Here is a 15,012-nt window from a genome sequence, read left to right as displayed (position 1 = left end):
AACTTCACAGCGTGTTGCATAGCGCCCATTGTGTCGCGTGACTGGCGGCCCGTTAGAATCGTCAATGCCGTAGGCGCCGAGTGGTCTCGGTTGAGGATGCATGATCTCGCTGGGACGCAAGGCATGCTTTGAAATCAACTCGGTCTACCATATCGCGAAAAAAACCCTCCGACGCCGGATGACGCCCATGGATCCAAACACGTTTTCTGAGCAGCGTTCCTCGTGTAACTTGAAGTGCTATGCGTACAGCGTGGCAGAGTAGCAGTATCGAAACACTCAGAATCTCAGAAGTAAAATCATAGCAGGCGAAGCGAACGCTCCCATTCCGCAAGAGCACGTTCCAAAATCTTTTCCGCCTCGACAGTTTCCTCCAAGATGTCCGTGCTGGCGTCGCGCCAGTCGCGCAGCTCGTCGAGCATCCTCCCCAGTTCCTCCCGCTCGGTGGGAACCCCTCTCCACGCGAGCTACTCTCCTCCGTGAGATCCGCAAAGTCCGGTCCGTTGAAGTGGTGCAGCTCCGAGCCCCGTGCGGACAGCGCGGCGACGCGCTGCGAGAACGGCCGCCGGACCGCGTCGTACGTCTGCAGCGCGACGTGCAGGTTCGCCCTCGTCACCGCGCTGTGCCCGAGGAACTTCGCGAGCAAGAACGCGTCCTGGCGAGATCCGTCAGCACGAAATGCCCAAGGTGGGCCTCATTCGCGGCTCGCCTCGAATCCTTGACCGGCTCCCGAACCAAGATGATGCCCCATAGCGTGCGCCTGAATGTGCACTAGTATGAGTTTGTCGCCGTGTGGTCGAAGGGGCGACGTACAGCATCTCCCACAAGAGCGACCCTATCGTGCACGAAGGTCGGCAGGTCTCTGACGATACCGATAGACCACATGAGTCCTCCGTCAATGTACTGCTCGCGCGTGAGCTACAAGTAAAAGCCTGGTCGAGGAGTGACAAATCCTACCTTGAGCACTTGCTGAACAACCGGTTCCCATCCTTCGTAATGCTTCACAATCTCCTCTCTGCTTGCCCGGCGCGACCACGGCCCTTCGTATGCTGTCCTTTCGTCCCTGGCAAAGTTACGCCTGCGCCGACGTTGATGATCTTGCCCAGTGAGATTGGGTACGTGATCAAATGCTATGAGGACACGACAATGGCGACTTCAGTCCAGGAGTCCCTTGCACTACAACCTCCTACCTTGTTCTTCCCGCAATACTGCCCGACGCCCCTCTCATCAACCGTCCTCCCAGAAAAAGACGGTAGACCGCGACGCACCAAATACATCGTCGGGTCGCTGAACACCGGCAGCCCCGCCGCCTCCTCCGACAGCCCCTCCGTGCGCACCAAACACCGAAACACGACCTCCCCCGAAAACACCGGCGCGACGCACCCCTCCATCCGCCCCGCCTCCTCCGCCCGCCTGGCGTCGCGCGCCGCCGCGCGAGCGCCCCGTACATCCCCGCGCGCACCGCCGACCGGATCCCGTCCGCGCCGACGAGCGCGTCGCACGCCGCCGTCGCGCCGTCCGCGAAGCGCAGCTCGACCCGCCCACGTCGTCGCCAGTCACCGTCGCCGCGTCGGCGTACGACACGAGGCGCTTCCCGAGGCGCACCGCGCGCCCGTGCGCGGCGAGGTGGTCGACCATCGCGCGCTGCAGGTCCGCGCGGTAGAACGAGAAGTTCCGGTCTGGCGGCGTGCGCGTCAGGGGCGCTCGGGCGTCGGGAACCACGTACAGTCGCGACTCGGCGCGCAGAACGGACGGACGTACCGACTTGTTCGATCTTGTCGAGCTCGATGCCGACCGCCTGGTCTGACTTGCGCAGCACGGTCGTGAGCGCTGCCAGACGACGAACGCGCGCGGTCAGCACCTGCCACTGGCGCACCTGGGGAGTGGTGAGGCGACGCACTCGTCTTCCTGCCGTTCCCCGCGATCTTGAGCAGCCTGTCCGCGAGCCCGATGCTCTGCATGATCGTCCACGAGCGCGCCTGGATGCCGATCCCCGCGCCGATCTGCTCGAGCTGCGTCGTGCCCTCGTAGAGCGTGACCTCCACGTCGGGTGCCAGCGCGGCCAGGGCCTGTGCGAACGCCAGACCAGTGAGCCCAGCGCCTCTGGAAACAGTCAACCATAAGCTAGATGCGTGGCAGGAAGTGCTGGAAGGGTACATACACTATTGCCACCGAGAACTTGGCCATTGATGTGGAATGCTACGAGTCTGAACCGTCAGCAGTCAAAGGGCCGCTGCTCGTCGCCCGATGCCACGCTTTTATACCACCGAGGCGAGCGCCGAGGGGCATTCGCATGCCCCACTCACGAGGGCGGCGAAGCCGAGCCAACTCAGGCATTCACCGACGGCCCGTGAGAGCACATATCATGTAGCCATCTTCTCGATGTCAGTACTGCCCTAAATTCTCGAGTGGAGGCTGTTCTGCCCACCGCCAGTCAGCTCGCGAACCATCCACCGCAACTGCAACAGTATCCTCGCACGAATCCAGTGATGATTGATGAGAGCTATCAGTGCCATGATGTGGTCCTCTACGTCCGAGTACGTTAGTCCAGATACATGGTCCGTGACCGGCCCGGTGAAGTCCAGAAATAGAGACGCTTTCAGGTGGATCTATGCACTTCGAGGCTTCAAGCCGAGAGACTGTACGATGAACCCGTATCTGTCCGCGGACTCTTGGATCCTGCGCCAGCACGTCAGCACACCCCGCCCGCGCGCCGAACACGGACAGCCTCACGCACCGCTTCTGCGTCGACTTGCCCGCGCCGTGGCCCGCGTTCTTGTCGATCCGGATGATGAGCGGGTTTGGGTTGTGCGGGAGCATGTGCTGCAGTGTCGCCGCGTGCTTGAACGAGTGCGCAGGCACGACGCGGTCGTCGTCTGCACGAGTGCTCGTGAGCCAGGCCCGATTCAAACAAAGCAAAGTACACACGGTCCGCAGTGGTCAGCATGAGCGGAGGGAGGACCCTGTCTGTCGGAATGTTGTGCAGAGGGGAGATGGGGTAGATGAAGTCAAAGTCGTGCGGGTCGTGCGGGTCACCGTAATCCGACGTCCATGCCCGTCCTGCCGCCCAAGTCAGCATGGGCAATCCAGACGACTGTTCTCATCGATGCTCACCGATTGTGAAGTCTGCGAACTGTCACCCCAAGGCGCGAATGATGCATTTGATTGAGCAGGAGTCCTTTCCAGAGACCGTACTTTGCTCACCTTCAGCATGTCCAGCACGCCTACATCTGCGACCGCAGCGCCGATGAGCCCTTCTGCCGCACGGTTCACGCACGCCGCGACAAGGAGACCTAGCGTGCGATGGAGCAAAAAGGTCAGCTCAGTTCGTCGTTCAGCCATCCGATGGCACATACCTCCGTTCGAACCGCCGTTCATTGCGATCTTTCCGGGCGCGGCGTACTTATTGTCGACGAGGTATTGCCTGTGACGGGTCAGCTCTCCAAGCCACACGATGAGTAACATTGGGACGACTTACGAGCCGCGATGAAGTCGTCGAAGCAGTTGTGCTGCACATGCCATCAGCTTCAGAATCCTCTCCCTCTGCATTCCTACCTACGCACCTTCCGCTCTTCGTCCCCGCCAAATGCCACTCGTCTCCAAACTCGCCCCCGCCGCGGATATTCGCGACCGCGTAAACGGTCCGTACTTCTGCACCCACGTCAGGATTGACGAGCTGAAGCTTGGGCCTATCGCGTAGCTGAACCCGCCGTAGCCGTACTGGAGCGCCGCCGCGGTCCCGTCCCGCGGCGTGTCCCGGTGGCGGACGATGAACATGGGCACGCGGGTGCCGTCCTTGCTCGTGTACCACACCTGTTCCGCCGTGAATTCGTCTGAGTTGATCCCAGGTACGACCGCCTGGCGGTAGACGCTGTAGCGCTGCGCGACATCTGCGACCTTAAAGTCGTACCGGCCAACGATCCCTGGGTTCGTGAAGCCGGAGAGGGTGGTGAACCACCAGGACTGGGACGCCGGCCGTGAACCTCGGCAGAGCCCACGATCAGGGCAATGCGTTCGAGGTGCTTGCCGGTGGAGAGCTCGTAGAGGTGGATCTCGTCCATGACCTGGCACGGCGTACTAGCGTGAGATATGTTTCGACAAAAGATGTAAGATGATGTCCTTACGTTTCGTTTGTAGACGATAACAGCGTAGTCGCCATTCACGACCAAACAGCTTTCAATTATAGCATCGCTTTCGGGATGACCTCTGTCCAGGCGCGTTTCTCCGGAGGGTCTGCGAGGTCAACAGACAAAAGCTTGTATCGGGGAGCATCCTTGTTGGTGACGAAATAGAACTTTGTTCCATCGTTTGCGATGCTGTAAAGTGGTTTACGTGAGGTGACGTCGCGAATTCACAGCAGGCATGCCCTGGGAACTTCTCACTCACTACTGGTATTCTGCTTCCCAGTCGTTGACGAGCTTGTCCCATTGCAGGTCAGGTCCCAGTGGGCTCTTCTCGAGATCGGCAACCCAGACGAGGTATTTCTGCCATGCATCACGTGAGCATAAGCTCTGATAGCTGCGACAAAACTTAGGCGTGCTCACCCGTCCTGTGTCCCGACTGATGGTAAGGATGAGGTAGCGTCCGTCAACCTCTGTGATTTCAGTGCCCCACATCCATGTCGGGTTTGATGGGTCCTTGTAAATCAGCACATCCTCCGCTGTAAGGACAGGGAATCAGATACATACCCCCGTCGCCAATTGAAGAAAAAGTATGACGACACTGGGGGTGCCTACCTTGTGGTAGTACAACATCGCGTCTTTGTCGCTCTTGGTCTCAATACCGACACTGCCTTTCTCTGGAGGTGCCGCATAGCGCTATATGAATGCGTAGCATGTGCTCTCCTGAGAGCGGTGAGAAAAACGTACTTGGTAGAAGAATCCCTTGTTGTCGTGTGTCCACGTAATGCCAGAAAACTTCACATGGCGGAGCTCGTCGGGAAGCCGCTTGTCGTCGTGAGACGGGCGCGAGTCCTCGAGCGAAGCCAGGGGCTCCGACGTTGGCCGCACGTAGATGTTGAAGAAATCGCTACCCTGGTCAACATTCAGTGCGTGCTAAAAAGTCTTGCGTGACACACTACTGACCGACTGGGAGATTCCGTAAGCCCAGTAATCGCCCGAGCGGGAGAATGCGGTGGTGGCGAGCGCCGCAGTGCCGTCGGTGGACAGCAGGTTAGGCTGTAAGCGCGTTTCCAATCAGCACACCTCATATACGGTTTCCAAGGAAAGAGGATATACGTCGAAGAAAACCTCGCCTTTCCATCGGAGCCACTGGAGAAGTCGGGCAGAGTGCTATCCTTGGAGCGGTAGAGGACTGCCGCAGTCAAAGCACGTCAGCGATGTCATCCCGAGGAATGTCCCGGGAGCACTGACCGGACTGTGCCTGGAGGCCACTGTTGTAGTACCAGTACCACCGGCCGTCGTCCTTGAACGCCGGGCGGAGAACTGTGGCAAGATATCGTCAGCTCCGCTGGGTGGGCGCTCAGAGGGACGGCAGTACCTTTGCGTAGTTCAAGTTGTTGCGGATCTCGTCCTCGAGCTCCTGGCGCTCGGGGTTCTTGTCGAGATACTCGCGGGTGAAGGCCTCCTGTGCGGTTGTCCAAGCGTCGGTGTCAGAGCTGTTCTCCTCGAGCCACTGGTAGGGTCGTGGATGCGGACGTCGCCGCGCTTCTCGCTCTGGTAGACATCGACGTGGTCCGAGCGGTGGGCGGGCGGGTAGCGATTCGGGGCCCATGCTGTGGGCACGGCAGGCATGGCGCGGTGGAGAAGAGTGAAGGTGGCGGTGGAGGGAGCGGAGGCGGCAGAGAGCGAAGGAGGCGGAAGGACGGGGCCTTATATGTGTGCCGAGGGCGCGCATTTGCCACGCGGACGAGGTGGGGGCGGTGGTGGCGGATCGCGGGGTCGAATCGCGGAATAATCGATTGGCACGGGCGGGGAAGGCGGGACAGTCTGTGGGCGAGAGAGGGTCAGCGTGACCGTGGCGAGGCGCGTTCCCGGAAGACGGCGGTCGTGGGCCATCGATGTGGGCACCTCCATGTCCGCTCCGTGTGTGCGGGGCAGGGCAGTGGGCGAAGCACCGTACGTACCCGTGGCGGGGGAGCTCAATCCGACTGCTAACGCGCTAACGTCTGACCGCACTGGCAGTGCTGGCATTCGTCTGCCACCCCCGGCGTTTATCTTATCTCAATGCTAGACGCCCGAAGCCCCGCTCACGTCACAATTTCTCGTTCGGCCGGCAGAGGGTGAGTCGAGTCGACTGCCTCTGCTCACTCGCCGTCCACCCGTCCGCCGTTCTCCCCGCCCCGCCCCTCCGCCCCAGCGGACCCCGGGCTGTCTCGCATGTCCAAAGCATCCTCGCCGCCCAGCTTCTTCCCCACCTCTTCCCTCGTACGTGTCCCCCACCCATCCTTGCGCCCACCTTCGACTCTGACACGCCCACTCTTCCGCCCACAGGACCATGCGTTCTCGGGAATCGGCGCAGGTGTTGTCGCGGTGCTGTGCATGCACCCACTCGACCTCCTCAAGGTCAAGTTCCAGGTAGCGACCGACAAGCCTCAAGGTGGCGTCGGTCGCGCTATCTGGAACGGGCTCGAGGACATCCGCGCTCGCGACGGCTGGACTGGCCTCTACCGAGGCGTGGGCTCCAACATCGCCGGAAATGCGTCCAGCTGGGGTCTCTACTTCCTCTTGTGAGCGCCCGTTTCCTCCTGCATGCACCCCAAATGTCCGCGCCCACGCACGCACCCTTGAGCTCATTTACGTTCCCTCTCGTAAAGCTACCACTCCCTTAAGCAGCGTGCCACCGGCGGCGACCCGAACGTCAAGCTGTCAGCGGGGGCGTACCTCTTGTATTCCGCACAAGCGAGTCCGCGTGCCTTCTCCCGTCCCCTCCATCCGTCCAACTGACACCACCTCCGCGACAGGTGCCGTGACCGCGATAATGACGAACCCATCTGGGTCGTCAAGGTCCGCATGTTCACCACCCAGAGGGGCGACCCGACCGCGTACCGCAGTCTCTGGCGTGAGCGTCTTCTCTCCCGCCTGTCCTCTGTGGCCACCCTTCCTGATGCCCGCCCATATACGCGGACCCTCGCAGACGGCCTGCGTTCCACATACAGCGCGGAGGGAATTGCCGGACTGTACCGCGGCACCACGCTCGCCCTCTTCGGCGTCAGCAATGGCGCGATCCAATTCATGGCGTATGAAGAGTTGAAGCGGTGGGGCTTCGAGCGGAAGAAGCGGCAGTTCGCGAAGGCAGGGAAGGAGTACACCGCGAACGACGATAAGCTGGTGAGTCGCGCGTGCCCTGCCCACAGTGTGCTTTCCTGATGAACACATCCGGCGATACTGCCTTCGCGCAGTCCAATACGGCATACACCTCATGTCTGGGGCAAGCAAGCTCTTCGCGCTTGCATCCACATACCCATATCAGGTCGTTCGTTCCCGCATTCAGGTCTGTCTGTCCTTCTGTTTTCCAGGGTCTTGGTACTGAGCACGCGATGTGACGGTTCTAGAACAACGCCATGTCGCATTTGTACCCTAAATCCGTGTCTGCGTCAAAAGACGTGGGCAGAGGAGGGTGTGCGTGGCTTCTACCGCGGCCTCGGCATAAACCTCGTGCGCGTCCTACCCGGGACGTGCGTCACCTTCGTTGTGTACGAGAACCTCGCGTGGCTCCTCCGTTCAACAGCGTTGGCACGTGAACGAAAAAACATGACTCTTTGTGAGGTGCACTCGAGTTCCTGCTTTGCTATCGTGCTCCGTTCTTCACTGCAGTCCCATACACTATCATTGCTCTGCTCTTCCACATAGACGGATCTCTTCACGTATTGTATAGTTCACACATGCCTAGTGTATAATATCCCTGGATAATGATTACACCCCCTGTCAAGCGACGGACAGCGTGCCACCCGCACTCTACGTGAAACCCGTTCCAGCCTTCACACAGACTGCCAGCCGAAATGCTCGCGCTCGTGGCAGCGGCAAGTATGTCCGTGACCTTTTCATTCACGAAGCTCCGGTTTCAGGGATGCCCGAGCGGCGATCTCCGTCTTGAGCACGCGGTTAGCTTTCGACTTGGGGACTGGAGCTGTGGACACGAATGAGTCTCGAAGCTGCCCACACTGGCCCACATGCGGAGCCAGGTGCGCACCGTTGGCGTTCTCGGTGATATAGAACCGTCGAAGAACCATGATCGCTTCGTCGTGCATGTACCCTCCGTGGGCTTCGTACCCCGCGTGTGCCGGATGCGGAAGCCTGCAGACACCCGTCGGCCGCGACGCACACGCACACCGGGACCAAGGACGAGACGGGACGCACGCGCGGTTGACCCCCAGGACGCTCCCGCACCCGCCGAAGCGGTCGTTGCCGCAGCCGTAGAAGACCTCCTTGATGCCCATCTGCCGCAGCGCGGACGCGCACATGATGCACGGCTCGACGGTCACGTAGAGCGTCGTCGCGGCGAGCGGGTGCGGGGTGGCGGTTGGGGTGAGCTGCTTGTCGGCGAGGATCTCGTCGATCGCCTCGAGCTCTGCGTGGCGGGTGGCCTACACCCCGATAGATTTATCAGAGGAGCGACGCAGCGACGCAGGGGCGCACGTACGTTCCGGAGTTGGTTTGTCCTGTTGCGCGCCTTGGCGATGGCTCTGTCGTCGCGGACGAAGACGCAGCCCACCGGGACCTCTTGCGCCGCCAACGCCTCTTCGGCCTGTTCGATGTCAACGGCGAGTTGTAGGTGCGCATCAGGAGCCCACGTACCATGTCCATCGCGGCCTGCATCCATTTGAGATGTATCGCGTCTTCTGGGTTCGTCGACGACATTGTGTTCATATACTCACCGTCGACGGCGGAACCAAAGCGCTGCCTGTGGCATCAGCGATGGGTCAGTCTGCGCATGGCGGATGCGCATCTCCTATGACGGATTCGATGTGCACCTTGCACCCAGTGCGCAGTTGCTTCGCTCAGCGCGGATTCGACACGATTTTTGCTTGCGCCTGCGTCGACAACCCGGTCAACCAAACTGGGCGACCGACGGCGCGGCGCGAAATGCGCAGCGTGTGATTGGTGGATGCACGGAGGAGAATCAGGGGCCTCGGACTCCGCGTCTTTCGGAGCCGTTTCCCCGCACAGTCGCCTTCCGGCTCCCGGGTGCCGGACTGAGACACCAGCTACTTATGTAGTGTGTGTAGTAGGGCGTGCAGGAAGAGGGTAAGAAAAGGTACGAGCACGAGCATGAGCACGAAGAGCAGCAGCAGCAGAAGGAAGGGGAGTGCCAAGAGCGCGGTTGGGTCTGGTTGGTCTGGCAGTCGGGCGTTAGAGAGTGACGTGCCACTGCCTCGTCCACTCAACCCCATCTCGCCTTGTATCCTCCTCCCCACCATGCAACGCCCGACCACTGAGAAACGGACTCGGAGCCCCTCGCCACCCAAGGCGTTCTCGCAGTCTCGGGGGTCAGCAGGGCCAAACAAAAGGAGCCGCACGGCATCCGCCGCCGCGATACCCGCCCAGCGCACAAGAGCCGGCGACAGCCAGGCCGCCAGCACATTGCAAGCCAATGCATCAACCACGCCAGCTGCTGCGGTGTGTATTCCATCCCTACTTCTTTGCATTGCATTTCCAACCACGATCCCACGCCGCTATCTCCAGAAGGCTCCCAAGGGAAGTACCGCCCGGGTCCGCAACAATTCCCGCCATCCCGCAACGGACGCTGGGCTAGTTCTGGACCCAGGGGAGAAGGCAGCGCAGACTGCCCGGCTCAAGAAGACCCGGAAGAGAGCATGGCGAAGAAAAAGGCGGCGGACGCCGCTGGTCTCACTCAGGTCGACATGGATCAGCGTGAACACTCCCGTAAAGTGCGGCGGGAGATGGATGAGTTGGGTAATGCATCAATCAGTTTGTTTCAGAGCCTTTGAGAGGCTGATCCACGCCTGCAGATGAGGGGCCTCAGAGCGGCGAAGCATGTGAGGATCACGAGGGCAGCGCGGGAGGCTCAGAGCGAGCGCAGGAGGACGACGACGACGACGAGGCAGAGGCACCCGCTCTTGAGCGTACAGTGCGTTCCAAATTCTGTTACACCGGACGTAACGCCCACTAACCGCCGTTTGCCCCCAAGGGCAGGTCCATTGCATCTCGGGCAGTGCAGCGAACGGAAGCTCGCGCGCAAAGGGGCGATGGCGAGGATATTGACATGGACGTCGCCCCAATTCAACCGAGAAGACGCATGAGGGTGAGCATGCCGGTTGATGACCTTCCACCCGTCCCCGTTCGACCCGCACCTTCTCGGCAGCGCACTACAGACTCTGACTGCAGCAACGGTAGTCGGGAAGCCGTCGAAGATATTGTGATGGACAAGAGCGAGGCCCCCCATTCCGGGTGCAGGAAGGTGCGTGTCACACGCCCCTTTGTCAGGGTGAGAAGAACCAACGTGCGTGAACGGCGCAGTCCAAGGGCAACGGTCGAGCGAAGGCAGCCGCCATTGCCGATCACACGTCGGAAGAAGGCGAGGAGGGCGAGAACGTCGCCTCTCCCTCGAAGCGACAGATGGTGCGTCTCACGCCCAAGCACCTGTTTTGCAGCGAGAAGTAACCCGCTGATAAGAAACGCCAGGCCCGTGCACAGGCTGCGGCGGCAGAGGCTGACAAGGCTGTTGCTGACCAGGATGAGATCCCTGCTCCCAAACGGAAGGCGGTGCGTACGACGTCGTGTTGATGGTGCGATATCTCCTGGCTGATCTAAATTGGCGGTGTACTGGGACCTGCGGGCTTGGATCGTACAGCAACGTGCTCGAACCCCGCTAGAAAGCGACGATGGATATGAGGACGGTGGGGCAGAGAGCGAGGATGGCGGTGCAGGTGAAGAGCCCCCGGCTGCGATACGGAAGAAGACGACCGAGAATGCCGCAGCCATGGTCGCCCCAGCACGAGCTGCCGCATCTGCTCGTGCTGAGACGAGGCCCCAACTTGCAGATGCACGCTCCCTCGGCACGGAGCAGGTCTCTGTCGCTACTCCTGCCCTCGAGCACGACGGCAACGCATCCGACAACGGCAGCCAGGATCCTCAGGCTACTTCGTCTGCCATCCGCACACTACCGGCGTGGATTCAGCCCCACATCACCCTCATCGTCAAGAAGTTCATCCGACTCAACGGCGATCTTCCCGACCCTTGGACGACTCGGTACCCTGGCCCCACTAGCGACGTCATGCTGGGCCCACTGCAGGTCATCCAGCAGATCGTGGATGAGGTTTGCCCTAATAACGGCCAGCCAGCCTTGACGGTGTACGACAAAATCTTCATCGCCGTAAGCCTTCCTTTCCGCTTTCAACCTGTCTCTCAGAACTGTTTATCCCCAGATCCGCCAGAGAGGACTCTATGATTGGCGCCACAAGTTCCAGGATGTCGCCAATCAGGCCTTCGACGCCGAGGACGCCAAACGGCAGCTGAATACCGAGCCTGGGAGGGCAGTTCTCTCTACCCAGGAATGGGCTGCGGCCGCCATTTCCCGTGGTGGGGCGGCGTTGTATCGCTACCCCAACGCCGATGTACGCACGCTCCTTTGCTGCTGCGTACTGCATTTTGACCCCCTTCGAGCCGTTGAAGGCAACCGGGTGGCTACGAACGCCCTACGTTCTCCCCGTCATTGCCCATCACGTCCGCTCCGTTCAGGGACTGGTCGACGACCGCGCTCAGTTTTACCCACGCGGCGCTGTGGCGCTTGCCATCACTGCAGTGAGTTACGAAGCGGCCCTCCACTCCTGAATAAACCTGACGTGCTCCATTCAGGTGGAGCGCACCTTCAAGTACCAGCGCAGCAAGACGGCCGAGCAAGCCTCCGATGCAAAGAAGCCCGACCCGCCGCCTCCAAGAAGGCTGCAAAGAAGAAGGCGCGCGACTCCAAGAAGGCCACTACAAAGCAGGGTCCGTTCTCCAAGATCCAAGCCCAGACTAGGACGACATGGTGGAGCAGCAAGGTTGCGGACGAGATGATGAATGACCCCGGGCTCGTCAAGCGGTTTGACCGTATCGTAAAGGAGGCCCGCGCCTTCACCACACGAGAGCTCTCAGCTACACGCGGTGAGTATGGCGACGAAGATGAGGCATACGTCCCCCAGCGCTGCGTAACCCCTGAGTCTGTCGACGGCGATAATTAGCTCCCCTCCCTCGTGATCTTATTTCTGTTAGATCTGCCTGTCTGGATTGGCCGCGTCTGTCTAACGGTCGGCGGCACCTGTACCTCACATCAATCAGGCCGGCTGCATCGTTGAGTAGAAGAACACCCCGTTCTATTTCACCTTTCAGAATAATAATTGGAGCACATGCTATCTCGCTATACTCTATGTCATAGAATACCATTTCCTGTTTTTAATCCTTCACCGATAAGCACCAAAACGACGATCTGAGCTCTCCATATACATATAAATGTAATGCAACAAGATGTAAAGTGATAGAACGTCTGCACAAAAACATATGAAGGCCACATTTTCAAGCCAACTCCCCCTTCTGAGCATATGTCATATCCTCACCACGACATCGTAGCTGGCCTGATTGATGTGAGGTACAGGTGCTCGGGCCTGGGTCAACAACCTGGTCAACCAAACTTGGCGACCGACACGGCAGGCGCGGAATGCGCAGCGTGTGATTGGTGGGTGGATGCGCGAGGAGAATCAGGGGCCTCGGACTCCGCGTCTTTCGGAGCCGTTTCCCCGCACAGTCGCGCTCCGGCTTCCCGGGTGCCGGACTGAGACACCAGCCAAGTACTACTTACCTCCCCTCGTCCTCTTCCTCTCCTTCTCCAGCTTCAACCGCAAACATGTCTTCCAAGACTTATACTGTCGAGCAAGTCGCTCTGGTGCGTCTCCTGCGTCCTGCTGACTCCCGCGCGTCGTGTCTCACCCTCTGCCGGTGTTCCAGCACAACAAGCCAGGCGACTTGGTACGTGCACCCCTCACGAGTGCCCCCTCCGCTCTCTGAACTCTTTCGCAGTGGATCATCGTCGACGCCAAGGTCTACGACCTCTCCAAGTTCGCCAACCTCCACCCCGGCGGCGCAGGCGTCCTCGTCAACAAGACCGTCGGTACGCCCCTCCCCGATCCCCCACCCGCCCGCTCCTCACCCCACCCCGCGTCCGTCCAGCGGGCAAGGACGCGACGGAGGCCTTCTTCGGCCTCCACCGGCACGAGGTCCTCCTCCGCCCGCAGTACGCCCGCCTCCAGATCGGCACCGTCGCCGGCCAGACGGAGCTCGTCGCGCCCCCCGCGCCCGGCGCGTTCTCCGAGGTGCCCTACGCGGAGCCCGCCTGGCTCGCGAAGGGCTTCCAGAGCCCGTACTACACCGCGAGCCACCGCCGCTTCCAGGAGGCCGCGCGCAGTTCTTCGAGGAGTCGTCCAGCCAGACGCGCTCAAGTGCGAGGACAGCGGCAAGCGGCTGTCGCAGGAGGTCATCGACAAGTCGTGGTGAGTGCCCCTCACTCCCTGCTTCTGCAGACCGGCTGTTGAATCGGGCACGGCGTCGGGCGTCGGCAGCGAGATGAACATCCCGGCGATGCGGATAGGCCCCGGTAAGCACCTCCAAGGCCGCACGCTCATGGGCGGCGTCGTGACCCCCGAGGAGTACGACCACTTCCACGAGGTGAGGCGCGTCGACCGTGCCGTCTGCGCACGCGTGCTCACCGACGTCCGTCTGCAGCTGATCCTCAACTTCGAGATCGGACGGCTCGGCACGCGCGGGTACGTCGACGGCTACTTCGCGGGCCAGGTCATCGGCCTCCCGCCCGTGCTCAACTTCGGCTCGCCCGAGCTCAAGGCGCGGGTCGTCCCCGAGGTCCTCGGCGGCAAGAAGTTCATCTGCCTCGCCATCAGCGAGGCCTTCGCCGGCAGCGACGTCGGCGGCCTGCAGACCTGGGCCGAGCGCGAGGGCGACGAATGGGTCATCACCGGCACCAAGAAGCGCGTTCTTCCTCCCCCCTCCCCTCGACCCACCCGCTGACGCCCTCCGTTCCCCTCCCCACAGGTGGATCACGAACGGCACGTTCGCCGACTACTTCTCCGTCGCCTGCAACAGCGCCAACGGCTACGTCGTCGTCCTCGTCGCGCGCCAGGACGCCGTCTCGACGAAGCCGATCAAGACCGCGTACTCGTCCACCGCGGGCACCGCGTACGTCACCTTCGACCGCGCGCGCGCGCCCGTCGCGCACACCCTCGGCCCCGTCGGCCGCGGCATGCAGGTCGTGCTCTCGAACTTCAACCACGAGCGCTGGATGATCGTCTGCACCGCGCTCGCCGGCCAGCGCCGCGTCGTCGAGGAGTGCCTCAAGTGGGTCGCGCAGCGGTCCGCGTTCGGCCGCCCGCTGCACGCCCAGCCCGTCGTCCGCGCGCGGCTCGCGGCGATGATCGCGCGCGTCGAGACCGGCCAGAACTGGCTCGAGTTCGTCACGCACCAGATGAACCACGTGCGCGCCTTCCCTGTCTGCCCTGTGCTCCCGGTTGGCGGGGGCTGACTGACGGTTGCGTTCCGCCTGCAGATGTCGTACAACGAGCAGTCGGACAAGATCGCGGGGACAATCGCGCTCCTGAAGCAGTACGTCCTCTTGGGCTCTTGAATCCTTGCTGCGCTCACCGGCCGTCCCCTCGTCGCAGGTACGTCACCCGCTCCGGCCGCGAGAGCGCCGAGGACGCGACGCTCATCTTTGGTGGACGCGGCATCACCGCGTCCGGCATGGGCAAGTTCATTGAAAACGTACTGTACCCCTTCTCCCGTCAGACTGCGCAATCGCTGACACGACGCGCAGTTCCACCGCACCTCGCCGTACGATGCGATCCTTGGAGGGTCCGAGGACGTCATGGGCGACCTCGGCGTGCGTCAGGTCATCAAGAAGATGCCACATAACGCTCGCCTATGACCGTCGTACGGCTTGGAGCTCGGACCGGACAGCTGACCGCTGGCCTTTGGGACCTTTCTTATACTTGTACAATTACGCATAGTATGCGGGGGCGGCCCTGCTTTTCTGGAAGCAACACGGCGG

At 61.3% G+C, this 15,012-nt stretch overlaps 5 protein-coding genes across 5 annotated transcripts; 3 read left to right on the top strand and 2 right to left on the bottom strand.

The window, feature by feature from the left end:
- Positions 1–2,606: 2,606 nt before the first annotated feature.
- BXZ73DRAFT_91777 (prolyl oligopeptidase) lies at positions 2,607–5,750 on the bottom strand (the record flags this gene model as incomplete). The annotated part of the gene is made up of 19 exons (XM_048026106.1): positions 2,607–2,676; positions 2,735–2,873; positions 2,926–3,091; positions 3,202–3,290; positions 3,354–3,437; positions 3,476–3,506; positions 3,655–3,960; positions 3,981–4,061; positions 4,202–4,313; positions 4,384–4,481; positions 4,542–4,657; positions 4,721–4,795; positions 4,862–5,030; positions 5,082–5,174; positions 5,200–5,201; positions 5,269–5,310; positions 5,370–5,421; positions 5,497–5,631; positions 5,655–5,750. 19 exons carry the CDS (start codon positions 5,748–5,750, stop codon positions 2,607–2,609), a joined length of 1,956 nt encoding a protein of 651 aa, XP_047874732.1.
- A 585-nt stretch (positions 5,751–6,335) lies between these two features.
- On the top strand, positions 6,336–7,868 carry BXZ73DRAFT_91776 (mitochondrial FAD carrier protein; the record flags this gene model as incomplete). Its single annotated transcript, XM_048026105.1, has 8 exons — positions 6,336–6,383; positions 6,450–6,685; positions 6,773–6,861; positions 6,920–6,962; positions 7,010–7,286; positions 7,396–7,457; positions 7,511–7,719; positions 7,834–7,868. 8 exons carry the CDS (start codon positions 6,336–6,338, stop codon positions 7,866–7,868), a joined length of 999 nt encoding a protein of 332 aa, XP_047874731.1.
- Positions 7,869–7,999: 131 nt separating this feature from the next.
- Positions 8,000–8,816, bottom strand: BXZ73DRAFT_104385 (cytidine deaminase-like protein; the record flags this gene model as incomplete). Its single annotated transcript, XM_048015863.1, has 5 exons — positions 8,000–8,085; positions 8,149–8,252; positions 8,316–8,542; positions 8,599–8,703; positions 8,754–8,816. The coding sequence occupies 5 exons, from the start codon at positions 8,814–8,816 to the stop codon at positions 8,000–8,002; spliced, it is 585 nt and encodes a 194-aa protein (XP_047874730.1).
- A 956-nt stretch (positions 8,817–9,772) lies between these two features.
- Positions 9,773–12,142, top strand: BXZ73DRAFT_104384 (uncharacterized protein; the record flags this gene model as incomplete). The annotated part of the gene is made up of 10 exons (XM_048015862.1): positions 9,773–9,872; positions 9,929–10,047; positions 10,108–10,221; positions 10,282–10,377; positions 10,437–10,538; positions 10,602–10,682; positions 10,771–11,292; positions 11,345–11,533; positions 11,583–11,720; positions 11,858–12,142. The coding sequence occupies 10 exons, from the start codon at positions 9,773–9,775 to the stop codon at positions 12,140–12,142; spliced, it is 1,746 nt and encodes a 581-aa protein (XP_047874729.1).
- A 659-nt stretch (positions 12,143–12,801) lies between these two features.
- Positions 12,802–14,889, top strand: BXZ73DRAFT_91774 (acyl-CoA dehydrogenase NM domain-like protein; the record flags this gene model as incomplete). Its single annotated transcript, XM_048026104.1, has 11 exons — positions 12,802–12,840; positions 12,903–12,923; positions 12,975–13,065; positions 13,125–13,314; positions 13,346–13,444; positions 13,514–13,619; positions 13,677–13,936; positions 14,001–14,439; positions 14,512–14,567; positions 14,627–14,726; positions 14,779–14,889. The coding sequence occupies 11 exons, from the start codon at positions 12,802–12,804 to the stop codon at positions 14,887–14,889; spliced, it is 1,512 nt and encodes a 503-aa protein (XP_047874728.1).
- Between the last annotated feature and the right edge of the window lie 123 nt (positions 14,890–15,012).

This window comes from Epithele typhae, assembly GCF_022376455.1.
Source record: "Epithele typhae strain CBS 203.58 chromosome Unknown BXZ73scaffold_51, whole genome shotgun sequence".
In the NCBI taxonomy this organism is placed as follows: domain Eukaryota; kingdom Fungi; phylum Basidiomycota; class Agaricomycetes; order Polyporales; family Epitheliaceae; genus Epithele; species Epithele typhae.
Note: the sequence above shows the minus strand (reverse complement) of the source record. Positions and strands in the feature narration are given on the sequence as shown.